Here is a 27,449-nt window from a genome sequence, read left to right as displayed (position 1 = left end):
ATTGGCTGTTTTAAAGGCACTGATCTTTTGCTCCATCAGTAATTCTCCCTCAAGGCTTGTGCTGTTTATTACTGGTTAAAACCGTGTTATTTACTGTAGGCCACAGCCATGCCGAATGAATGACTATTTTTAAGCACTCTCCGCCATTCTGTGAATGAACATCACCTATAACAATGAGGTGACCTCTGCCACACTGACACCATGTGGCCATGCATGTATGGAAAGACAGACAGGCCTTATTAAATCCATTTCATATCCTCACACTTCTGCAGAGCCACAACACAAAAACAAGAAATATAAAGGTGTTACTGACAGCTACTAAAAAAAAAAAAAAAAAAAAAACCTTGAACCTATGCTTATGAATGGGAAAACAAGTGTTTTTAGAGTTAATTCAAATCTCATTTAGCTAACATGTAGTTTTTCACTATACCTATATTTAAAAGCTTTTTTACTGCACCACTGCTGATTTTATTTGGATTCACTAACTTTTTTGTCTGAACCTCTGTAAGTTAAAATATTTACTTAGCAAATATTTATAATATTTAATAGTTAATATTTCAATAATTTAACAACATATTTGCATGTTGATATGATCTGATGATGGTTAATGGTCACTTGACATGCAGATCAACACCTAAAATGTTTTGTTTTGTTTTGTTTTATTTTACAAATATTTTAGTGTTTTAAAAATGATGTAATTGTTGTTGTTGTTTATTATTAAATTGTTTGCTTTTCTTTAACACTCAAACCCCCAGCAGTTCCCTCATGAAGCAGGTTTACAAAAACCCAGGAGTAATTCATGTCCATCTTTAAAAACATACACAGTCTAGTTCCCGTGGTGTTCTAAGTATGTTTTTTATTTCATTTATTATTTTATTTTATCATTGAAAATTTTAAAAAATGTTTCCAGAACCCAGCCGACTGGAAAAGTGAGATTTTTGATAATTCAGGCATTTTCGTGGATTTCCTTTCTTCAAGGAACCCGCACTTTGAGAAATAGGATACATTGCTTATTGTAAATAATCAAAATTATTGACCAAAATGTAACTGTTACCACAATATTATCTTGACCTCCTGTACACAGTATTATCTTCACATGTCCATCTTCACTATTTCAATATTTCAGGGCTATCTATCTGTCATTCTTATTATATAAAGATAATTATTATGAGATAATTCATTTAATTATTGTTCATAAAATCCGCTTTCTAACTAAATCTTTATATAATAAGAATGACAGATAGATAGCCCTGAAATATTGAAATAGCCCTGCCTTTTTTTACTGCATTACTTCCTCATCTACAAACATGATCTACATTCCTATTGTTGTTGTTTTTTTAATGCCATTATTTTGGCAAGGACACTTACAGTCTCAGCCCACAGTTGAGCTTTGTCCGTGTCTCCAAGACGGGAACGTCTGGGATGCTGTCAGTTTCTTATATAGACACTAAGAGCAAATTCTCTGTAGGAGACAAGTTCAGCAGGACATGTGGCAATAAATCGAGTAATCATGATTGGCAAAAAACACCTTGTGCCTCTTTTGCAGTCTCACCTGTTTTTTCCAAGGCGGAGTTGATGACTTGGATGCTGCTGTCAGAAACACACACACACACACACACACACTGTTGGTTTTATTCATTGTTATGGTTGTTGCTGTTTTTAAAGCACATATATGAGGGTAGTGTGTGACGGAGGGATGGAGAGAGAGAGAGAGAGAGAGAGAGAGAGAGAGAGAGAGTGAGTGAGTGTGTGTCTCTTCTTGTCTGCCCCAAATACACCACTACAAGAGAAACATTCTTCCCACAGTTTGAAGCATTGAATCATTCATTCTTGTCTCTAAATGACTCAGAGAAACTACTCTATATACTTGGAGAGAATGAGATGGCAGTCAAACTAGCTGCAAAACATTTATACACCATACACATCATATGAAAGGGATAATTTATGGTATTCAACTGTTTTATTTGATATTCTTAATTGTATATAATTACTATTATTAATATTAGAAATACTATCTGCTGTTGTTTTTTTATTTTATTGATCTTTTTTTTTGTATTTATTGTCTCCTTTGATGGTGTAATTATATTCTATATTTTATTCTGTATTTAAATGCTTTGGCATGAGAGAGAGAGAGAGAGAGAGAGAGAGAGAGAGAGAGAGAGAGAGATGTTGTTATGGAGACAAAATTAACCTAAATGAACATACAAACTCCTTATCTTCAAAAACGTATGTACTTTAAGAAAATCTTATATTTCAGACGCATAAAACTGGCTTACAAATATACTTTTATAACATATATAATGATAACTTTTTCCTTTGAGTGGGGTCCTTTAACAGTTTAACGTTTGACAGCTCACGCCCGCTATAGAAACAGGAAGTGGCGTTCGGGCGATGTGGACCAATCAAAACGCTCATAGTCATTCCTCGCGGGAGTCAGCCAATCGCGCTGCGAGTCGTGGAGCAGCAACTTTAGCGCTGTCACAGCGTTCAGAAAACCGATCAGCTGTTCTTCGTTTGATGTAACTTTGGGACGGAAACCAGCAGCGGGTAAGTAAACACCAGCAGTTGTACTACATCTAAAATGTTTTACTTTATATCTGACACATACAGCTGTTTAGATATGTTCGAGAATCATTCTGTTCCGACGCATGTATTGAGGATGAGGATATAATGTTAAACAGGTAAAAACATAACTCAGTTTGAAGTTGTCAAGCTATTTTTTTTATTAATATTTATAGTTAACAACTATTCCAAATATATCTGCATCTCTTTTTAGGCATGTCAAACTCACAAGCAAATTTTAGGATTAACTGTGGCACATTTCCACCTATTCTCATTACAGTCAAGCAAACAATAATACATTTTTTATACATTATGGTACCATTTATGCTGATTAAAATGTATGTTAATGTATACACACACACACACACACACACTATATATATATATATATATATATATATATATATATATATATATATATTATTACACTGAAATACTCCTTTGAATTGTCTCATGACACAAAACCAACAACTGAACTGTGATCTCGCCTCTTGTTTCCTGTTAACAGATCGGACCACAGTGATGGCAACAGCTCAGTCAGTGTTGACTTTGGCTGTGAGCATTCTGCTCATCACAGAGTTCATTTTGGCCGAGAAAGACTACTACGAGATCCTGGGTGTACCCAAAGATGCATCTGACCGGCAGATCAAAAAGGCTTTCCATAAATTAGCCATGCGATATCACCCTGATAAAAACAAAAGCCCTGACGCAGAGGCACAGTTCAGAGAGATCGCTGAGGGTGAGTCAGCATACCTGTGTAAAACAACACACGACACACCCTTCTGAACATTTCATGTGTTGATCAGTTATTAAAGCTATGTATTTTTCATTCCCAGCATATGAAACATTATCAGATGACAATCGGAGAAAGGAGTACGATCAGATGAGGAGCAGTCCGTTCTCCAGAGAGAGTCCGAGAGGAGGCGGTGACCACTTCCATCAACATTTTAGCTTCAACTTCGATGATATATTCAGAGGCTCTGAAAAGTTTGGACACAATCCACATTTGCATAATAAAAGACATTTCGAGAGACACTTTCAGGCTCACGAAAAAGCACGCAGCAGGCACAGAAGGCACTTTCAGCACTCTTTCGGTGGTGACATATTTGATGATATGTTTGAGGATATGGAGAAGATGTTCTCTTTTAATGGACACCAGACTCGGACTCAAAGCAAGTTTCACGGTTCCACCAGGCAGCACTGTAGGACTGTCACACAGCGAAGGGGCAACATGGTTACAACATACACGGACTGCTCTTGAGTTAATGCACACATGGAAATGTCTTTTGGCAGTGAGGATTGAAACTGTAATTAATTCTGTTTTGCATTTTTGTGTTTTGGATTATTACTGATGACCTCTATAAAATCGTCTGCAAAAATCACATAATTTTGGGCATAACATCCTCAGTTTAGGGATCCTATGCCTGACTTTATACAAAATTCACCATTCACGACATATTAATAATGTTATTGACGGATAATATTAATACTTATACACAGTAAACATGAGGACCTCATCCAAATGGCTAAAAATACTTCTTTTTTTTCAGATATATTTTAAATACATTTCAAAACATTTTTGTTTTTGTTTTAGTTAACTATTTCATCTGTATTTTTTAGACCTCTTTATATATATATATATATATATATATATATATATATATATATATATATATATATATATATATATATATATACACATATATACAGAAAATGCTTTGAAAGATACAAGTTATAATATATATATATATATATATATATATATATATATATATATATATATATATATATATATATAAACTCAAAATCCTTTTTAAAATTACATTTGAAAATGTATTTTCTTGTTCTGTTTCATACAAAAAAAAAATATTTCCTTAGGCCTGTAAACTTATACAGTATTTAGCATATGTTTTAATTATATCTGAAATATATTTTGGCCAGAAAAAAAAGAAAAGAATATATAGTCAATATGGGGGGGTTGAAATAGCACTTTAATTGTTGATTATTTATTAAACTCTTAAGCTATCTATCATTTGTTATGAAGTTTGGGGTCCTTAAAAGCATATTTAGTTTTAAGGGGAAAATGGCTTCCGCATTAGTTTACATCCGATGCCTTTAAAACACATAATTGCATTTATCATAAAGTGTTTATCATAAAGATTATTTTGGAAGAGCCTTGAACCTGTTTGAGACATGTCAGTGATCACTAGAAGACATTCAAAGTGGTTTAGAGGTTAAAAGGCCTGAAAGCGTGTAACAGTTTGGTTTGCTTGATTTTGCACAATGTCATTTAATTATCTTTTTGTTGTTGTTTACTGTCATGTCCTTAGCAAGCATTTAACACAATTTGTATATCTTCCATCTCTGTTAACATCACACCAAAGCAAGTAGCTCTTTTGAAGGGGAATTCCCTTACATGTGCAATAATGATCAAGATCTTGCTGTTGAGGGGTCCTGTTAGCTGTAGGGCTTTCCTGAGGAAAAAAAAAACCCACACAGCTTTATATGATCAAATGAAGTGTCGTGCAGAAAAAAAAAAACGGTTACTATTTTGTTTCAGGTTTGGTATCATGTTAAATTTCCATGTAAATGGACGTTTTTCAGCAATTACCTGAGGCACTTGGACAAAAAGCCATGTATAATCAGTCTTGTTCATCTTAGTAACCATTGAAATATAAATATATTGTACACTCCCTGTGGTTCTGTAAATGTGAATATATTTATTTGGCTCTCCAAAGATTTGATCTATAGCAAGACACTTTTGTCAGTTAGTTTAATCTGAATACTTCTATTGCTGTGCCAATAAATAATTACCTCATGCTGAAGCTTTGTGTACAGTCAGAATGAAAAGCAGTATTAATAACCTTATATTTTGGCTATTTTTAAACATAATGGAAAGCTAATGGTGTTCATGTTTTGTATTGAAAACTGGTTTTAGTTTAAATGTAACATCCATTTAATGTAAAATACAAGCAAGCACATGCTTGGGAATGAAAAACATGGAACGGAGCAGCCGATTCCATCATAAACTAATATTTACATCACCATCAATAATAATTTTGGACTCCCCAAAGAATCTTTCAGAACCTTTTAAGAACTATTATTGATCCAAAAAAGTAATAATAATTTATACAGAACCTTTGGTACAATGGAAAGTTTCCTTGGATGTTAAAGGTTTTTCATGGAACCATGATGCCAATAAAGAACCAATATTTTTTTTAAGAGTGAGCATGCAAATGCAGGATAATATTCCAAATGCTTATACAGTGCAGTCTGAAAGTCAACCAAACTGTTGACTGTAGCCATTGACTTCCATTGTTTTTGGTATTTCCATAGTTTGGTGGAAACTCATACAGGTTTGGAACGATATGAGGAAATACTGACAGAATTTTCATATTTGGGTGAACTATTCTTATAAAAATAATATTTGAAGATTAATTTCTGAATGTCTTAGTATTAGGTTTGCTTTTTTTTTTTTTTTTTTTTTTCTTCAATAACAGCAGCATGAACTTCACATGCTTCTAAGATACCTATTTGTCTAAATGGGTTATATACTGTATGCAGAGAATAGACATACCCTGCACCGACTATGACATCAAACTATGCTGTTTAGGTCAAGGGACTAGAGTATATGAAATTAAATACTTTGTTTACTTTCATGACATCCATCCAAAAATCAGGAACTGGAAAAAACCTATGAGGAAAGAAATATTCTCAGAAAACTGGGTGTGTTCCAATTATGGAATTATGTGACAGTTGCTGGGAAACCTTTTCAGACTGTCGCGTGCAAACATTTAAAAATGTGGTGTATTGCATTTGTTTTACAATTTGGTTTAAAAGTAAGTAAATAAATAAAGTAAGTAATAAAAAAATGAATAAATAAAATAAATAAGCTGATCTTAAGGTTTATAGGAATATAATTCATTTGCTTTGTAATCAAAACAACCAAATAAATAAATAAATGCTTAACTTGTCTTAAGGTTAAAAGGAATTAAATATATTGCTTTTGTAAACCAAAAAAATAAAAAATAATAAATAAATAAATAAATAAATAAAAAAGTGAAAAATAATTAATTCAAATGTTTAGCTGCACTTAAGGTTGAAATGAATACAACTCACTTGTTTCAGTAAAACAAACAAACAAATAGAAAACAACCAACCAAACAAATGAACAGAACACAAACAAACATTTTAGCTGCTCTTAAGTTTCAACAGATTTTTATTTTGTAACCAAAACAGACAAATAAATACATAAAAAAATGTATAAGCTGCCCTTAAGTCTAAAAGTAATACAACTCATTTGCTTTTATAATCCAAACAAACAAACAAACAAGTAAATGAAACATGTTTTAGCTTCTCTTAAGGTTAAAAGGAATACAAATTATTTGCTTTTGCAATCAAAGTAACAACAGTTAAGGTTTGGGCCTGCTGTTAACCTCCTCTAATTGAATAGAAGACCACAAATGGTTTGCTATAAAGCTCTGGTATTAAATATACAAAAGACTCAAGCCAGGCCCAACAACAACAATTACAGCAGTATTGTTTTCTTACCCAGAATCAGTAAGCCACGTTACAGAGGTTATCAGACAGCTTAAGTGATCTGTTTACCTGTGCAGGCACTTTGGGAACTTATTTTGATTGAGTGCCAGTAAATAAAGAAGTTGAATAGGAGCTGTGTTGTGGTTATACTGCCCTTCCCTCATTGGGTTTGGTATTAATGGTCCTTTTGAATAGGGGTTGAAGAGAAGGGGAAGGAAAGCAGCTCTTTGTTTGAAAAGATAAAGCCCTCGCTACTGCTTCGGCAGAAAATGTAAATACTTTGGCAACGCATACATAAATACATAAACCAATGGAAAAATTCACACAAACATTTAAAGACAGATAGCGAGGAAGGGACAGATCCAAAACAAGGCTTATATATATTTTTAAATATAACCTCAGAGTTAATCATTCATTTATTATTGACATATTAATAATAACTGGTAAGCGCTCAGTTATTATCTTTCTGTAATTTCAGATGTCAAACAGAAATGACTCATTGACACTATGTGACATTTCTACTGCTAAAGTTTTTTTTTTTTTTTTTTTTTTTTAAGCATTTAAGATTAAAGTGCAAATGTAATAACCTTGTGAGTTTTCATATCCTTCAAGCACAGTTTCCCACATTTTATCATCCGCAGCAGACAGGAAACAATTCCAAGGTTTGCCACAGATGTTGCAGAACAGTTAAACCCTGTCAACAGGAGAAAAAAAAAAAGAAAAAAAAAAAAAAACCAGATACAGGTATGTGGAGTGTACAAAGTTTCAAAAGAAAATTTCCCCAAAATAAAACTATTTTGCATTACATATTACAGAAAATATTACTGACCCCAAACTTTTGAATGGTAGCTTTTTTACATTTTCTATTTATCAAAGAATTCATGAAAAAATGTGTTGTGGTTTTCATAAAAATATTAAACAGTCCAACTGTTTATATGTTTATGAAAAATCATCAATCATAAGAAATGAAGCTGTGCTAGCTTTACCATCACAGGAATAAATGACATTTTAAAATATATTAAAATAGAAAACAGTTATTTTATGTTGCTATAATATTTTATAATATTACTGTTTTCTTTCAACATCATTAAATTCTTACTGACCACAAACTTCTGAATGGTAATGTAAAGTATCATTTTTTAATCATTTGCCAGGGGATTCAAAATATAGCTCAATAACTATTGTGAGTGAGATTAGTTGTTTACACAGTTTGGGGCCATAAATTTCCACCCAACACCGCACAGTTTCTAGCATATTGATTATTTGCCAGAACACAGCAGTAATCTCAGTCGACTGAAGTGCTGAAGTCTCATAAAGTGTACCCGGTTCTTTTATCAGTCAGCCTCTTTACTTTCATTCTCTACACACCTGAAAGGGGAACTACAGGAGCCAGTCAGTTGATATTTAAAACTTGTGTCATGTGAAGGTGAAATGAATTAACTGCTGTTTTATGAGCTTAGAACAATACATGGCAAAAAGGAATAAAATGCTTTGTTGGTTGCCTTCAGCTTGACAGATAAACAATAGTTTGTACTCAAGATTTTCATCTTTCAATCTTTCTTTGCACGTTTAGTTGACAATACATCGCTAATATGAATATGCGTATTATCTTTAACACAAAATGTGGAGGAGATTTTGCAAATATTATTCACACTGGCTAAAAAACAGAATCTGGCTAAAATAAATGAAACAGCATTGAATTGGTACCATTTTCTTTTATATATGCATGAAAGGAACATGAAAATCCATATATATAAAAAAAAAAAGTTCTGTCACTTGTTTATTGAAGCGTCCCACCTCAGATGAAATTTCTCAGCATTCTGCAGCTTTTTCTCTTGCTGTGATTATCAGATTGGTTATTGTTTGGTGCTTCTCAACACATTTTTACAGGACCAATAAACTAAAGTGCCGTTGACAGCTTCTGACAGGAAATGCAAATGTTTTCACAAAGGAGAAGGAATCCTGGATAAACTAGTGGTTAGTCCCTCTCTCGCTCTGTCTCTCTCTCTCTCCCGCTATCTATCTTTTTTCATGGATGGAGATATGGAGATTATAGAATAGAGGGACTATGAGTCCTACCTGGTCTTTATTTCCAAAAAGAGAAGTAGAGTATCACTGACTGCTCCATATTATGTTGACGTGTCACATTTAAATGGACCCAAGTATAAAACAGGCCACATTGCTTAGTTGGACAGTAAATCAGTAGTCGTTCTACAATATATCTGTCCACATATAATCACTGAGACATAGAGGACATTTCCAGTTGAACGAGCTCTACATAGATGCAGAATTAGGTTTTCCAAGGCCAGAATGGTGAGTTTTTTTGCCTCAAGTTTATTAAAGTTCATTAATTGTTCCAGATATTATATTATATTATATTATATTATATTATATTATATTATATTATATTATATTATATTATATTATATTATATTATATTATATTATATTATATTATATTATTTTATATTACATGGTTTATTTTATTATTTATTTATTAGAAACCACAAGTACATATTTAATAACTTTCTACATTTATAAGATTTTGATGAGAAACAAGACAGCTCTAATACAGTGATTATTTCACAAATATGCACAAAATTCTAATTCATGCCTATTTTTCCTTTTCTTGCTTTCTCACAGGGATCTCTTGAAAATGACATTAATCAAGATTTTCAGGATGCCATTGATGTAATTCAGCGTCACTCTCAGATACGACACTGTGACAATGGTACCACAATATACAATATTAATACGAATGTGGAAAAAAAATTAATATATTATGCAATAGTATTAAGTATAAATTATTATCATGATTATTATTAATCATTCTCTTCTAATTATCTCTTTCAGAAAATAAATACTATGAGAATTTGGAAAGTCAACAGTCCTCTGTGAGACATGCCATCTCATACTATCAGTTCACACCTCATTTTGAGCCTCCAGGACCGATGTTTGACTGGAATGAATCCTCAGTAGGTTTACAACTCATTTCATTTGTCACTTGAATTGTTTCAGTGGTTATACTGCGATATTTTTACACGTTTTGTCTCTCTGTATCTGCAGTCTTGGTCTCACATTGTGCCAGATGTGTCTCTGGGGCCATTGTGTTCTGCTGAGCCTTCAGCATTTTACACAAATTTACCACAGCGCCATGGAAAAGGTACAACATTATTAGCTTTCTGTGTGTTTGAAAATGTGATAATTCAATATGTGGGACCCGTTATGTGCTAACGTTAAAAGGATGTTTTGGATTGCAAAGAGTAAAATCACTTTTTTCAGTAGACATTAAACATACTCGTAAAACTGACTGTACAGCTTTTTCACAGTTCACAGTTTTCAACAAAGTTGAGTTCTTCATAAAACAGAAGTGCTGAATGCATCGTGTATTCCTCTTCCTCATTAGGTCGTAAGAAGTTACGCTTATATGAATATCTGCATGAGGCCCTTCACGACGACAACATGGGAGACTCCATCCAATGGACGGACCGAGGGAGCGGTATCTTCCACTTCATCTCTAAAAATAAAGAAAAACTGGCCGAATGCTGGGGACAGCGCAAGGGCAACCGCAAGACCATGACCTACCAGAAAATGGCACGCGCTCTCCGCAACTACAGCCGCACGGGTGAGATTGTGAAAGTGCGTCGCAAGCTCACCTATCAGTTTAACCCAGCTATACTGCAGAGATTGAGCTCACTGTCAGGCTACAGCTCGGGCCCTTCGTCCAGAGACATGGCCCTTCATCAGCAAGGCTCTTCTGAACACGTTTACTACAGCTCTCCTCTACCAGACTGTCATTACTGGTACGGCCAGTACTCTTACCAGGCCGAGTACGATCTTGCTACTGTACTGACAATGCAGGAGGAGCCCAAAATTAGTGTTTCAGCTCAGTGATTCTCAAAAGAGCCCATTCCTGTCATGCCGCGAATTCTGAAATTTCTTTCCTTTACAAGGGAGATTCTTTCAAATAAACTTTGACATCGTAAAAGTTTACAAAATTAGCTACAGTGCATTAGAAATGAGTGGATGCATGTAAATAGGATGTTATACTGGTTAAAAAAAATTTTTTTTAAAGAAATTAATACTTCTATCAGTGAGGATGCATTTAATTGATCAAAAGTGACAGCAAAGATTTTCATTATTTTACAAAAGATTTCTATATCAAGTAAATCATTTTTAAAAGTATCACTAAAAAGCCTGCTAAAATACAGCATTGACATTGCAGGAATAAATTACAACTGAAAATATATTAAAACAGAAAAACAGAAAACAGTTTTACATTTTAAATTGAAATAATATTTCACAATCTTACTTTTTTTTTTTTTGATCAAAAAAGTGCAACCTTGATGAGCATAAGAGACTTCATAAAAAAAAAAAAAAAAAAAAATGAACCCCAAGCTTTTGAACCGCTGTGTATATGTACTGTACAGTGGCCCTAAAAAGTATTTGGACACTCAAAATACATAAATTATTTAATTAAAAAATATCAAACCAAATAATGCTACTTTTAAAATGACAGCAGAGCGAGCACTTTTTAAGCAAAACATTTCATCAAAAGGTTTGAAATAATTAAAATATAAGAGAAAATGGTTCATAAAATGCATTATTATAATACAAGTGTCTTATATCTACTTTGTGGGATCACTCTACTGTTTGTTATAACAGTCTGTCTTCATATTTACTTGTTTACATAAGATCATTTGTTTTATCACTCAAATAAAGTTTCCTGTCTTGAAAATCCCAGTCAATTTGTTTGTTAAACTCTCCACTGTAAAACACATACGCTTGAAGCTGCTGTATAAACCTTTGCGCTGATTTCTTTGCAAATGCATTGGGCAAGCTTATCTAATTTCACAGAGAGAAGATTGTTTGTGACTGCTTTCTGTGTCATATTACAAACCGATCTCAAATCATCTTCCTCTTTGTAAGATAGCAATCAAACTCTAATGTAGTGCTGCTGTATAATTTTCATACTGGACAATAAACACTGGTCTCATAACAACTGTGCTGTTTTATGATTGAAGTTTTAAACATCGCATTTCTCTCATCTATGTCGCTTTGCATATTTTTCTTTTTCAACATTTTAAAGTTCTTGATCATTTGAGCACAAATGAATGTGTTTTTTATGCGGAGCCTGCATGTCATTGTTAGGTGGCTGTGGTTGTTATCTGTAAGAGTGAAGAGGATGTGGTTACTGGTTCCATAAAGGTGGATGCTAGAGATGTGTGTTAGACCGAGATCAGGGTGTGTATGTTTGGGCCGACAGAAACTGTGGTTTTGGGTCCAAAAATGGCTGGTTATTTATGTACGGTCGTAGATCATTTGAGAAAGGTCTGTTCACTCCCACAGCCCCTTGCTATTGATAAAAAGAGGTCTGCACCTTTTCGAACAGACAGAGTTTTGTGGAAAACACACTAATAGTAACAAATTCTTCTTTTCTTAAATTATTGGTTATTCAATAATACAGCGACACCTGAAACAGCAATACTTAGAGTAAGGATCACACTAACACGAACATGGTAAGAACTGATCCATTTTACAGTTTTGTTTTTTAGCATTTATTCTACAGTGGCCCCAAAACATATTTAGACAATTCAAAATGTACCAGTGTCATTATATTAGAGCAAACCAAACACTTTTTAGTGGCCACTGTTGTGTACGGGTTAAAAAATTGTTGTTTATTTTTACCAGAACAGTCCGCAGGAATATCAGACTGATTTGGAGGTGATTCTGGAATTTCTTGAGGAACATTACAGACAGGAATCTCGAAGAAAAGCCCTATGGAACAGTAAGAAGGAAGCTTAAAAGGATTGAAAATTCTGCCATCAATTATTCTTAATAATTATATTAAAAGGATTGAAAATTCTGTCATCATTTACATATACTATATATAATTTTATTAAATTAATTTGTGAAATTTACTAGCAATTTCTGAGTAAATCCTACAACGTTTTTTTTTCAATGCACCTTCATGTCTTTTCAAAATTCAATAATTTCATTTCTTCTTTTGTTCTGTGGTTTTTTTTTTTTTTTTGTGCTATGTGAATTGAAAATAAATCAGGTGTGATTTGTTGTTTTTTGTGTTGAATTTTAGTTTGTAGTGTAGTGTATACTTGTTCAAATCTTAAAAGTGTATAAGCAAACGTATTTTGGTGTGCTGACTAACATACTTAAGCACAAGAAAAGTAGAAATTACATTAACGTATATATTAGTTGACTATAAATGTTTGTTAGTACACTTTTAAGAAAACTTATTTCAAAAAGACAATAGAATATAAATTAGCATATAAATTAACATATAAAGATGTACTTAAATGGGTCAAACAATCACTCTAAAGTTAGGTTAATTCCATTTAAAATCAGTTTAAATGATAATACGGTTAAATTTAAATGCAACATGCAATTAAGTGTCTGAAAACTTATTTTCAGCTCACACTTAAATATATTCCTTTAAAGTATATTAAAAGTAATCAGTTCTCTTTTTAAAAGTATGCATAATTTTGTGAATGTCTTTTTCACAAGGGAATAGTGTCCATTGACTGTTACTGCAAAAAAAAAAAACTGAATTGATAAGTCTGTATATCATCCATCACTAAACTGGTTTTGTAATGCAATGGCAGCAAGGGATCTTTCTGTCATGCCAACCAGTCAAGATGTGGACATATCTAGAGAGAAGCTACCTGCTGGAGAACATTCTAACAATGTGTTAGAAAAAGAAAAGTCCCAGCTGCAGCCTCCTGCACCCGCAGCTCAGCAGGTAAACCATTCAGTTCAACACTTTGTGTCATTCTTGCACCAGTTCTTTTTTATTTTAAAACCAATTTCTTGTGTCAAATCAATAGGTCATGGGACCTCTGGCCAAAGCAAACGGATCGGACTCATATACAGACTGTAGAATGAATTGCAACAGCACCACTGTCGATCAGTCAGCGGTCCTTCACAATGCACCCGACGGGCAAGTGTTAAATGCCCTAAACGCACCAGAGAGACCTTTAACGCTGAATACAACACCCGAAAAGTGTGCCGAATCATTGCCCAGCATTACACCAGCAGAGAAAGGTCAGTTCTGCTTTTGTGGTTTATTCTGATGCTATCTCGAAGGTGAGGAATAACCTAGAGGAACTGCAGCATGGGAGCGGCCCGTCCTACCCATAACTGCCAAATAGAATCTCAGTTCTCCCTTATTTTCTCTGGTCTTGTGCACAATTGATGTTTTAGAGATGCTTATCTTAATTAGGGATATCATAATACAAGGCTGTTTTTATGGGAAATAGTTTCCATAGGCCTTTGCCTACCCCCTTCACGCACAAACACACACACTTAAACACTGTTTGACCGCAGTCATCTCTATGATTGCAGGGAAAAAGCTACGTCTTTTCCACTTCATGTTCGAGATGCTGGAGGACCCAGGCATGGCCCACTGTGTGTCCTGGGTGCCCGCTTCGGCAGGCGTCTTCCGCTTTTCTGCCAGGCACAAGGAGCGCGTGGCTGAGCTATGGGGCCAGAGGAAGGGCAACCGGATGCCCATGACCTACCAGAAAATGTCCCGTGCCCTGCGAAATTACGCCCGCTCGGGGGAGATCATTAAAGTGAAAAAGAAACTGACTTATCAGTTTAGTTTAGCAACCCTCTCTACTTTACAGAGCCAACATGGTGTAAAGAAAGCAGAATGTGGATCGAAATGAGAGCTGAATGATTGTCTCAAGTCTGTTACGGTCATTATTTGTTACTCTCATGATATCTTAATTGCCTTGGTAACAGGAAGAGGGTAAAATTAGTTTCTATTTTTCCTGCTCGATGAAGGTGATGAACCGTGGTGTTTTGTATAGCAGAATATTACCTAAATAATTTACTTTTCGCTGTTCTTTGCATATCATGAGGCATTTAAAATAGTATGTCTTTTAAAAACATCTTTTATAAATAAATAAAACAAATTCATATATAGTGAACCTATTTCTTTATATATATATATATATATATATACATATATATATATATATATACACACACACACACACACACACACACACACACACACACACACACAATATTTTCTTTATTAGTTTTTCAGCTGGCATTTGAAAAGAGCCAAAACAAATAAACACAGACTAAATATCTTCTTCCCGCACTGCTCATTTGTTCCCAGTAGGTGGCAAAGTTGCTATACTGCTTTTAATTGGATTTTGTCACTTGCTGGTTGTTAGTCATTACAGTTGTGCTTTTTTTTTCTCTCGTTTTTCTGGAAAACAAAATAATTGTTAACAACTTAATGGCAAAAAGCTGATGTTAAACATTACAAATTGCTTTTTGATTTCTAACATCCTCTCTATTTTTTTTATTTTTTTTTATCTTTACAGAGTTTGTGCAAATCAATGTTTTAGTATTTTTTATATTCTATTATAGTATTTATCATTATTTTTATTAGCTTTTATTTTTATATTTTCAGTTTTTCTTTTTAGTTTTAGATTAATGCAATTTTATGTGATTTTAACTTTTTTATTTGTATATTTAGCTTTAATTTATATTTTTAGTTTTATTATTTTTAGTACTTCAACTTCAACTTTAGTACTTACTTAAAATTGTTTTATTTCAGTTAGTATAATTTGTATTTTTGTTTTTATTTTTTTTTGTTGTTCAACTTCAACTTTGTTATAGGTTTATATATATATATATATATATATATATATATATATATATATATATATATATATATAGCTCTATTTCAATTAAAGAAAATTATTTTTTAAGAGTTAATTTTAGTTTTACTCACAAAACGTATTTGAAAACCTGGGTAATGGTTAAAAATGTATAATTATCATTGAATGCCGTATCAAAATCTCATATCAAATGGCATCCACAAACAAATTATGCTTTGCTTTTCTGATCCATTTTTGCAATAAGCATATTTTAGTGAATGCATGAAGCCAAACATTTTGAGCACGATTATTTTACCATTTAAAACCAAACAAACATCTTTTTATGAACCGGTAAATGTGCATGTGCAGTCTTTCTTTACAATAAATCCCACTTGCTTTGAGATTTTGTTACATGCTGTCATAAAATGCATTCATTTTTAAACAGGGCTTAAGTGTTTGAATGCTTTTGGAGCCACTGTAAGCAGCTGTTGAGGCCGATCTCTTTACTGGCATCATTGTGGATACTGAAGTTGGACCCAGAGCTATTGACAAAACGCTACTAAAAGACAGATTCTTGGTTTGGTCTCTCTGACTGACTGGCCGGCCACAGGGTGCTCCTCACACATGGTATTGTGTGATTCAGAGATGGTGTTCTCTCCTTTTATAGTCCCGCAGAGTTTTATTCACAGGGAGGAGTGGAATCTATTTCTGCAGCGAGTATTCATGCTTTCCATGCTAGATCACTACATCTAAAGCACTGCCTGTTCCATATTACTGAACGCACTGAATCTTAATGAGATGTTGCAATTCTGAGGGGGATATCTGTTCTTCTTTGTTTAGGTTCCTGTGTGTGTGTGTGCATTAGTGTAGGCAGGTGTCACTCTGACTCTCTAGGCCTGAGCTTTTTATGGTGACCATGAGAGCTAAATCCCCATGGGCGTCATGAACCTTTAACCACCAGTCCGGGATCCAATAGTACTTTGTGGCAGGCCCACATGATAGTTCCCCAGCACCCTGCCTTTAGAGCCATACACACAGGGTTATAAATGGGCCCCTCGTTTGGAGGGTCCGATACCAATAAAGGCCAAAAATCATGCTTAAAGGGATAGTTTACTCAAAAATAAAAATTCTGTTATCATTTGCTCACACTTAAGTTGTTGCAAACCGCCAAACTGTTGATGGTAGCCATTGACTTCGGTCAACTGTTTGGTTCTGAACATTCTTCAAAATATCTTATTTTATGCTCAACAGAAGAAAGAAACTCATATAGGTTTGGAACAGCTTGAGAGTGAGTATGACACAATTTTCATTTTTGGCTGAATTATCCCTTTAAAATCCACTTAAGTCAGTCAAGACGGTTTGTTATGCCACCGTAACCTACTTAGTAACCTACTGAGGTACTACTGTACATCACATACTGCCAACTAAAAACCAATTTCAAATTAATTTTACTAATGTGACCACATACTTGTGAAAAATCCCATTCTAAACAAAGATTTCTTTAATGGCAAGTTCAGCTCAGCCACGGATTGAATGACTGCTGACTAATTCCTGTCACAAGAACAAGAACAGCATGAAATTACTAATGAAGACTCCTTGCTTAAAACGTAATATATGTTACAGGAGCATTAGAACCATCTAATATTACTTAGCGTCATTCATATGACCCTCGGAGAAGCTGACGTTTTCAGTCTTTGGCATAACTATGTCTGCATTTCAACTTAAAGCTCACAGACATTGGGTCAACTGTCATGTGTTGCAACCATTAAGTAAATAGATATTTTTATTACACCTTGACATACATCACACATTAATGTTCAGTTTTTAATGTAAAATGTAACAATTTTTCAAGATAAAATGTATTTTACCCCCCCCCCCCCCACCACTGCCTAAACTGCTGTTATATCTGCAAGAAGAAGGGCCTGATTTATAATGAGAATTAAAGTGTTAACAGGATAATTAGAGTCTTGACAATGGCAACTATCCCATGTTTCCACTGTCTTTCCATGCTAGTTATGTCAAATGTCAGAGTTCAGGTTGGCATTCTAATTATAGAGTAAAGCATTGCTCAGGAATCTTAACAGAATTTATAGTCCTGGTTGTTCAGATAACCGGCCTTGGCCCTCATTCACATTAGATCAAAACGATCTCTGGCACTTGGCTGAAGGGTGAAGTAAATGTTTCCTATTTTTCTCACTAAGCCCTAAATATGAACCAGGGACTTTCTAGCGAAAGGGTGGAGCTTAGACACTGGGAACCCCTGGATGACACCATCACCTATCATATATCTCTTTCATTCAGCCTATAGTGAATGCCCTTGACATGGGCCTTGCCAAGCTTTATAGTAATTCAGTCACATTGTCACATCAACCACGACTGGCAGGGTCGTATCTTCATTACACACACCTCATTGGCAGGAATGGAGACCAAGTAATAAAGAGCAGTTTGCATATGTACATATATTTACACATGTAGATAAATATGTAGTATATTATTTAAAATGTTTTATGAGATTTTTTTTTTTTTTCATTATTTATTACTTTTTATTTTATATTATATGTGACCCTGGACCACAAAACCAGGCATAAGTAGCACAGGTATGTTTGTAGCAATAGCCAAAAATACATTGTATGGGTCAGAATTATTGATTTTTGTTTTATGCCAAAAATCATTAGGAGATTAAGTAAAGATCATGTTCCAAGAAGATATTTTGTAAATCTCCTACTGTAAATATATCAAAACTTAATTTTTGATTAGTAATATGTATCGCTACTTTTCTCAATATTTCCAGATTTTCAAATAGTTGTATCTCTGCCAAATATGGTCCTATCCTAACAAATAATACATCAATTGAATGCTTATTTATTACTTTCAGATGACGTATAAATCTGAATTTCAAAAATGTACCTTTATGACTGGTTTTGTGGTCCAGGGTCACATATTACTTTAAAATATAATATAATATAATATAATATAATATAATATAATATATAATATAATATAATATAATATAATATAATATAATATAATATAATATTTATTACTTTTTATGTTATTACATTTTATTATTATTATACATTTTTTTTGTTGTATTATATTATATTTTGATGAATTATATCTAAATTGTAAAATGTACAAATTTTTTATCTATACATTTTTATATATTATTACATTTAATTAATATATTTTACTTTCATTCTATATTTTTATAGATTATGTGCATTGCAAATGTTGCACATTTTTATATATATTATATTTTGATTGAGGGGTCAAGCATTCTGCATAAAAATACCGTGGAGAAGTCTTATATTCAAAGCAATGCTATCTTGTCAACAGAAATACCTTGACTGTCTGACTCCAGCTGGTGAGGAGACAGGGCACAGCGAGCCACATCTAATCCCAGGACTTTAGGAGCGAAGGGGAGGGATGTTTTTTTGGGCTATGTTATCAAACACAGAAAGGAGTGGCTAAGATGAGCGCTATATAAACCCCATTTATTCATCACCCCCAGATCTGTTACTTTCTCCTTCACGTTCCTGTGTTGCCCTCATCCTCATTGACTTCCAAACTCTCTGGTGAAGCTTTCCTCACCTCGGTTACTCCATCATAACACCCCTTGGCTAAAGGACAACCCTTGCCACACACACTGGGCAGCCCAGACTCACCTCTGAACCCCTTCAACTGGTGCCAGGTCCACCGGAGAACGGCTCAACATGCCTGAGCCCACAAAGAAAGGTGAGAACCCATCCTGTCCATCATTACGCCACAGATTAAATAGTGTGATGGGGAATCTGTTAATCAAGAAACAAAAGGAAATGTTTTAGGATGGCAAATTTGACCAAATCAAGATGTACAACAACATTATCAGTGATATCACCTCAGCATTACTAACAAACATGCTGATAACAAATTAGCAGCTCTGTTTTGCTGGTTTGTTTCACCCTTTTCATCCTAATCTGAGTTTGAATCAAGTTTTTTAACTGAATAGGCTTGAACCAACAAGGACTAACTTCACCTTGCAGAGTTTTCTCTACTGCATATGGCAAACATACACAGTATACAATGCTGCATTATAGAAAGAAAGCAAAAAATGCGGAAAATTGTGTATTTTGAGTTGCATGTGATGAAAATGACAGTTTATACACCATAAATCATAATGTATGTTAGGTCAAGGTGTTTGGTAAAAGTAGAAGCAGGTGAAGAAGTTTACATCATCCCTACAGTCATGAGAAGGACAAAATGACTCAAGCAGACATAAAAAGCTCAGGGATGATCAGGAGTGACTTTGGAATTCACAATGTGCTGGATGATGAGGTGATCCAGGCAACTATATAAAAAGCAACTATTGTCATGCCTGTTGCTATGATAGATGGTGCATAGTCTAGGTGATTATGAGCACAGAGTCAGCTGAGGTATATGGGATTCTGGGTATGGAATGGTGCTGACTTACCTGGCGCTGGGTTTGGAGTCATGGAGCCCAGCTTTACTGTGGTGCCAGAGGCATTTCTGATGGATGATGCAATGCTGATGGCCCGGTGGGGATGCTACGCCTTCAGATGGACAAATATTTCAGGGGTGATGATACAGAGATCAGCTTCCACTGCCTAATGGATGGATGGAGAAGTATGAGGATGTGGTATTGTGTGCGCTCTTTGACTTACATTGCATCATTATTATTATTAAGACTGGCTTTAATTTATTGGCTAGTATATGAAAGCAGATCCCTCATATGCGTGAGCACAACAGCTCTGAGATTTCATCATTCGTGACAAGCACCAGTGACATTTAAATTTTATTTTTGTTCAGGCTATGGCTTTCCTCTGAGGATGACTCATATTTTAATAACGGCCTCTAAACATATCCACACTGGATAGGATCCGTCCACTTCTGGACAATGGGGATTATGATGCAGAATGTGGGGGATTTGGGAGATTGATGTTATGGAAGCTATTTTGATGATACTCATAAACATGGTCATAAACAGACAGGTGGCGCGATCCATTTCAGTACACGGTTTGCAGATGCGCCCAACAGCCGTTGTAAATGCCATCCGGTTTGATTGTGATGATTTTTGTGGGTTGAAAAATGAATGAAAAGATGCATATGGAAACTTAAAATATCATCTTTTATGTTATAGCATTTAAATTTTTGGGTGAAATACACAAACATAATCAAACATAATAACATTTTGCTTCTCAAGTAAATTCACCTTGTTTTAATGTTTTTAATGAGACAAAAATTGCGATTAAGGAAATGATTTTTGCAGTGCAACTGTCTTTTTTTTAAAGTAACAAACAATTGGTTACTCTGAAAGATGAAAACATAGTTTGAGATGATAAGCCAAACTGTAATATTTAATTACGATGGATTCCATATACAAAAGATGCCTTCCTTAACCTCAAGAGAGAGTATTAGACTTTGTGACCATGTCTGTTTGAAAAAAAAAGATTGTTCTCACAAATTTGGGGGAACAGCTGATGGGGTTGCCGTGGAGCGTTGACTCCAGGCTTTAAAAGGCTGGATGAGGGATGAACAGGGCTGGACCCCCGGGAACTGGATTCCAGACCCCTGGAATAGTTCAGAATGAGTAGACTTTTAATCCCCATCGCGCTCTCTCTCTCTTCTCTCTGTTACTCCTATCTTTCATCCAGTGACTTTATGCCTCTATCATGCTGAGAATCCTGAGGCCTTGTTTGTTTGAACTTTGATCTCTGCGATAAATAATATCAAAGGATGGAGTTTATGACCTATATGCACATAGGCCAGCATCACAAATAGCATCCCACAGGAAAAAAACAACGGAAGGGAACAAACTTTTGATGCATTAAGTCAGCGAAGGTTTATCTCTGGAGCCATATCAGGATAATTAGCAGGCCTTTGACTACTGACTTACAGATAAGGTGAAAGAATCCCCCATGTCAAACCCACCCTACATTACAAGGGTGGCCAAAATCAACTTTTCACCACCTAATGGTGTGTGAATGGAGCAAATATAGCTCCATGCACACACCATTATAAATAAATATATTTGCAGTCATGAATTATGCATTGCTTTATATTAAAATTGAGTTAGAATATGCTTTAAGTATATAAAATTAAAACTCTTCAGGTTTGTTATATATATATATATATATATATATTTATTTATATATATATATACTTCACTTATGTGTTGCCATGATAGTTTGGAGAAAATAACATTTTACGTATCCTACTAAACATTTTTCCCTCTGTTTTATTTGTAGAAGGTCTGTATGTCATTTGTTTTAATTATGCACGCCAGTTACTTTAACTATCTTGCATTATGATGCGGTTCCTTATATAGTTACCAGCCAACTGGCAACTTTTACTTGTGTGAGTGTTCATTTTGGACCCTGCGTATTTCACTCTCACTTTTTCTCAGTCAAAGAAGTCAAAGTGTCAGATGTCATCTCATGTCAGATCACTCATAAACAACACCAAGAGAAATAACACATTCAAGCTGTCATCTGCTCTCTGATGCCGCTTGTTCTCAGCGCCAGCAAAGTTTGCAAGACTTCCACGTACAACAGTACTTTGTTTTTTACAGTTTTACAATTATGAAAGACTGATTCTCAAACTAAAAGCTGTATCCATGCTCTCATAAACTTTTTTGGCAATCTTAATGAACCTATTATGAATCTTTTTATAGTCTGTGTTGGTCATGACAATAAAAAGTTAGCTGCAGACAAAAAGCATGTAACTGAAAATGTTCTTTAATAAATGAGGTTTGAATTCAATCTATATTAAGCTGGAGGGCCGGCTAGTAACGACCGTTGGTGTGTGGGGGGTCAACATGAGCCTGTCTGTCCTCACGGCAGCAGTAGGGACAGCTGAACATACCTCCATACTGTTGTGCTGCGCTGCGAGGGTAAAACAATACCTTTCAAAATTTATTGCTGGATGAGCCGGGGGACCTCGAAACGGGCAGAATGCCACACCAGCCAGCTCAACCATGACATAAATGGCTCTTTAATGGGTGGAAGGACCCACGTCATTGCCAAATCTGAGCAGAGAGATCCAAAAGATGTGATCTGTGGGGTGGCATCATGCACAAGACAAAAAAAGAGAGAGATAAAATGAGATTAGGTTTCTAAAAAGATTAATTAACAGGTAAACAAATCCTGATTTTAAATTAATATTATTATTATAATTTTTTTTTCTTACATAGAAAAAAGAGAGATAAAAAGGTTAGGGGTCTCAAAAGGCTAATTCAGGCCAAAAAGATTATTGATTAATTGATTGAATAATATTAATAAATATCATTAGTTACACTAATGCAGTGCTTTTCTCACGGCACTGACAAGACAAAAAGAAAAAGAAAAAGATTAGGTGTCTTAAAAAATTAATTCCATCAAGATTGAACATTTTTTATTTATTATTATTATAGAGTTTTTCTTGTGACATGCACAAGATAAAGAGATAAAATAAGAGAGATAAAATAATTAGGTAAGAATTTATAATAAAATGAGGTGTCTAAAAATACTAATTAATATGCAAAAACATTTTGATTTATTATTATTATTATTATTATAAGTAGATAAATTCAAGTGAGGTGTCTCATTATTTATCTCCATTATCATATTGGCAAATATCATGCATATTGGCAAGGTCCAAAGAAATTACGCAACATAAGACAGGATAAAGCTACAGAACAGAGGCTATAGTGAGTGACAATGAACTGCAGAAAACACCCAGTGAAGGAGAGTTGGACTGACAGAGACAGCAAACAAAACGAGGGAGCTGAAAGCTGAGAGATGTCTAAAATATCAAGAGGCTAAACAAGGAGAAGCGCACAGGTGTTCGCATTGGCCCTCCTCACATGCGCTCCTGACAGCAGGGGGCAGGAATGAAGCGGTCGTGTTCGGAAGGCTTCACAGAGACCCTTTTGTGCCATGATCAGCCTAGTGGCATCCTCACAGAATTCACAGCAGCCCGTGCCAAAGCAACAGGAGCGGGTTGCAGAGACAAAGCTGCTGACATTTACATCATGTATAGTGTAGAGGAAGGTTTGTTGCTCAGAGGTTGCTCTGTAAGAGACCTAATTGAGCTCTCAGTAATGGTCCAACTTCATCATGGTCTCGTATATTTCTCCTAAACCTCCCTAGAAGGTATAAAGATAGAAATTAATCCGGTATACAGATTCTTGAGTTATAGCTGAGTTTGAGTTGATAATGAAATGTCTGATTTAAGTGCAGATTGCAAGCACAGTTTGAGACATAGTTGATATCTTTTTTGAAACTCTAAAGGAAACACGTGTGAGATTACACATCACTGTTCAAAGATTTGGGGTTGGTAAGAATTTTTTAATGCTTTTAAAAGAAGTCTCATATGCTTACAAAAGCCACACTTATTTGATCAAAAATAGAGTTAAAAACTGTAATATTGTGAAATATTATAACAATTTAAAATAACTGTTTTCTATTTGAATATATTGTAAAATGTAATTTATTCATCTGATGGTAAAGCTGAATTTACTCCAGTCTCCAGTGTCACGTGATCCTTCAGAAATTAATCTAATATGCTGATTTGCTGGACAAGAACCATTTCTTTAATTATTATCATGCTAAAAACAGTTGTGCTGCTTAATATTTTTAAGTGAAATCATTTCTGCATGATTTCAAAAGACCAGCATTAATTTGTAACATTATTAATGGCTTTACTGTCACTTGATCAATTTAATGCATCCCTTGCTGAATAAAAGTATTAATTTCTTAAAAAAAAAAAAAAAAACTTTTGAATGTTGTAGATCTAAGAAGCAGGATACTCCAAATCACATGACCTCATGTTTTCTGTTTATAGGTATAAACTTATCATTAGGGATTTCTGAGTGAAATCAAAGATGAGATGTTTATTTAAAGCTTTGTGCCGGTCACATGTCCATGCCATGGTAATCTATAAATATAACAGCTGGGTTATTTTAGAACTGTCATCCTTAGGAATGTATGCACTGATTGATCTTGTCAGGCTTTTGTTTAACTCCTCTAATCACATTAGGGTCTGTAAGAGCACTTTCATCATGCTCTGCTGGGTTTACTGTAACACTGTGTCAACATGTGCCTCTGTTTGCTATATGTCTAGACGTGCACCGCAACTAACACAATACTGCTCACTGACACCCAGTTTAAAAAAAGAAAAGGATGCTTTAAAGACAGACAAAGCTGCACTCATTCTTTATACAAATTATACAGTGGCCTAAAAAGTATCCATAGTTAAAATGCCATTATATTACATAACAAAATATTAAACCAAGTGGCATTTATTATAAAGAAAGACAGCACAAGCAACTTTGTTATTTTGGGGGGCATAGTAATATTTTAGACAATTTTAAAGCCTCCTTGCCTAAAATATAGGAAACTTCATGGAGCTGTTTTTCTTTTTTCCTGACAGATGATGGCCAACCTGAAGGTGAGTGGTGAATTTCTTCAGATAAACTTGTCTGTCTCATCCTGGATCAGTTTTTATGAGTGAATGGACAATGATAATTAAGAGTCACGAAGGATGCGAAGGAAAAAACTTTAAACGTGGTCTGACAAAAAAAATAAACAGTAGGCACATATATATATATATATATATTTTTAACAGTCAGCCAGTTACTAAAGCCTTTTACTATAATGACCAGATTACAAGCCTATACTGTACGTGTCACATTATATTAGCTTAGGCTTTTAATAATAAAGCATTCAGATGTTCATTACAACATATACTGTAACAAAAATAGCTGCAATCCATTCTATATGTATATTTATAGGCTAAATGTCCCAATTTTCACTCTCATCTAGGCCACATGAATGTTTTGCTTTAAATAGGGGCACCTGAGTTGCTTCTATCCATTTATTTCATATCCAACATATTAATATAAAGAGTAATCCAATGGCATTTTTCTAGTTTTAAGGGGTTTGAGTCATAACATGGCGGCAATTAGGTGTTCTAGCTTCGTTTTGAAACGACTTCGAACGGAATGAAAAAAGAAGCTAATGTTGCCATGGTTAACGCTGATCATCATCATTCCAAAACTTTAAATAAAGTAGTGATGTATGAAGCCCAGTTTAAACAGATACAGTCAAACCAAGTAGTTTTCTGTTCTTCGATGTAGTAAACCGATGTGTTGCCATGGGCAACAGTAAAATTAAAGCAGGTCATAATACAAAAAATAACTTCTTAATTTGCAACGAGAAAGACCTAATAAACTGACCTGACACACATAAGGTTGATTGAGTTCTGTGAGTGTATAAGTGTGTCTACTGAAGCTGACATGTTTTGTATGACACAATTTCTGCTTTAAACCACAAATTACAGTATAAACATTCAGTAAAGCTAATAAGTGCACAGCACCAGTGTGCAAACATGTTGAGCACAAATGTGAAGTAGGCTACTCACCAGATGAGTATCACTGTTATTTCATATATCAGCCAGATGGTCTGTATCCCTGTATTCTGTCCAGCTAATCACGGGTTGTTGATTCAGATGACATTTATGCTAAGGCACTTGTTACCAGTGCACTGGTAATATACACTTCTCATTTGAGGTTCTAGAATGATTTTTGGCTTCGGAGCCATTATTTGTAGAGCTTCTGGCTTGTACAAATATGGTTTCCTATCACATGGATAGCGTTTGGACATAGTCGGTATATTGTGCTAGTTCTATTTACAGCCAGTGATAGAAAGAAACCCTATATACAAAATTTACAAAAAATGTTGAATGATGTCCATTTCACGCTTCAGAGATCATTTCATTTTCTTTCAATGTTGTGGGGAGTTCTCCATTTTCTTCTGTCCTGACAGTGGACATCTTTTATGAAAGACAAGCAGAAGTTTCTTTTGCTTGTGTTTTATGAACGAGGCCCACCGTGTGTGTGTGTGTGTGTGTGTGTGTGTGATAAGATTTATATTATATATCTGTATAAACATGTACATAAGTGTCTGTGAGTGAGTATATTGTATCGTCTCCTGTCCTTCAGCATATAGCCTATGTGCGTCTGTATGTGTTGCTGACGCTTCATGCTTTGAAAGAGGCACTTGCATTCCTCCGCTATGTCTGTCACATACTCAGAGAATGTTGCCCCAGACTCTGGTGATGGCCCATCTGAGAATTCGGTTGTGATGACCCCGAAAGGTAGGTGTTCAACCATGTGTTTCCCCTCCCTGGGTTTCTTTCGCTTCCCAGTTTCACCCACAGCACTCTTACCTCACGTGTGTGAGAGTGTTTGTGTTTGTTCCACTGTGATTTCCACCAAAATATCACTTTGTGATCACAACAGTTCAGGTAAATCAGCACATGAACTACAAGTGTACAAACTACAGTATACACACACACACAAGCACAAGCCTTTTTTATGGGCTTAAAAGGGTTCAGACTGACATACACAAATGAATGACCCACACCTTAACCCACACCTGCGTCAGTACTAATACCTATTCTGGTTTATGGATGGCAGGATTTTGTTGTGCAAATGCACATCAGTATATGGAGAAGTTTTATGTGAAGGTATAGTATATGAAAAGAAGCAAAGGACACCCACAGAAAGACAACTGTGCAGGCATTAACCATTTACTGTGCTTATAAAATCAAATTCACAACGACTGTGGTTGTTATGTACAAATATATGGATATTTAAACATTTTAATGTAGAATATTTTAAAACTATATTTTTAATTTTATTTTAAAGTATATATTTAATATAAAGCATATTTTA

At 34.6% G+C, this 27,449-nt stretch overlaps 4 protein-coding genes across 8 annotated transcripts in view; all 4 read left to right on the top strand.

The window, feature by feature from the left end:
- The first annotated feature begins 2,390 nt into the window (after window positions 1-2,390).
- On the top strand, window positions 2,391-4,079 carry dnajb9b (DnaJ heat shock protein family (Hsp40) member B9b). Of its 2 annotated transcripts, none has more exons than XM_042722077.1 (3): window positions 2,391-2,547; window positions 3,071-3,301; window positions 3,399-4,079. In XM_042722077.1, exons 2-3 carry the CDS (start codon window positions 3,085-3,087, stop codon window positions 3,821-3,823), a joined length of 642 nt encoding a protein of 213 aa, XP_042578011.1. In that variant the 5' UTR covers window positions 2,391-2,547; window positions 3,071-3,084; the 3' UTR covers window positions 3,824-4,079. The 2 variants fall into 2 exon arrangements, with proteins under 2 accessions (XP_042578011.1, XP_042578012.1); XM_042722078.1 differs by having other exon boundaries at window positions 2,541-2,681.
- A 5,235-nt stretch (window positions 4,080-9,314) lies between these two features.
- spic (Spi-C transcription factor (Spi-1/PU.1 related)) lies at window positions 9,315-11,431 on the top strand. The gene is made up of 5 exons (XM_042723031.1): window positions 9,315-9,414; window positions 9,744-9,831; window positions 9,954-10,075; window positions 10,167-10,263; window positions 10,507-11,431. Exons 1-5 carry the CDS (start codon window positions 9,412-9,414, stop codon window positions 10,992-10,994), a joined length of 798 nt encoding a protein of 265 aa, XP_042578965.1. The 5' UTR covers window positions 9,315-9,411; the 3' UTR covers window positions 10,995-11,431.
- Window positions 11,432-12,403: 972 nt separating this feature from the next.
- Window positions 12,404-15,036, top strand: spi2 (Spi-2 proto-oncogene). Its single transcript, XM_019070118.2, has 5 exons — window positions 12,404-12,619; window positions 12,792-12,888; window positions 13,721-13,857; window positions 13,943-14,159; window positions 14,460-15,036. Exons 1-5 carry the CDS (start codon window positions 12,617-12,619, stop codon window positions 14,783-14,785), a joined length of 780 nt encoding a protein of 259 aa, XP_018925663.1. The 5' UTR covers window positions 12,404-12,616; the 3' UTR covers window positions 14,786-15,036.
- A 4,203-nt stretch (window positions 15,037-19,239) lies between these two features.
- mybpc1 (myosin binding protein C1) overlaps window positions 19,240-27,449 on the top strand; it is a 32,428-nt gene continuing 24,218 nt past the window's right edge. For all 4 annotated transcript variants that reach the window (XM_042722074.1, XM_042722072.1, XM_042722071.1 and 1 more), the window contains exons 1-3: window positions 19,240-19,471; window positions 25,145-25,162; window positions 26,807-26,869. In XM_042722074.1, coding sequence (XP_042578008.1) covers window positions 19,450-19,471; window positions 25,145-25,162; window positions 26,807-26,869 — 103 coding nt within the window. In that variant the 5' untranslated portion in view covers window positions 19,240-19,449. The remainder of the gene's footprint in view (window positions 19,472-25,144; window positions 25,163-26,806; window positions 26,870-27,449) is intronic.

Source organism: Cyprinus carpio, chromosome B4 (genome assembly GCF_018340385.1).
Source record: "Cyprinus carpio isolate SPL01 chromosome B4, ASM1834038v1, whole genome shotgun sequence".
Taxonomy (NCBI): Eukaryota; Metazoa; Chordata; class Actinopteri; order Cypriniformes; family Cyprinidae; genus Cyprinus; species Cyprinus carpio.
Note: the sequence above shows the minus strand (reverse complement) of the source record. Positions and strands in the feature narration are given on the sequence as shown.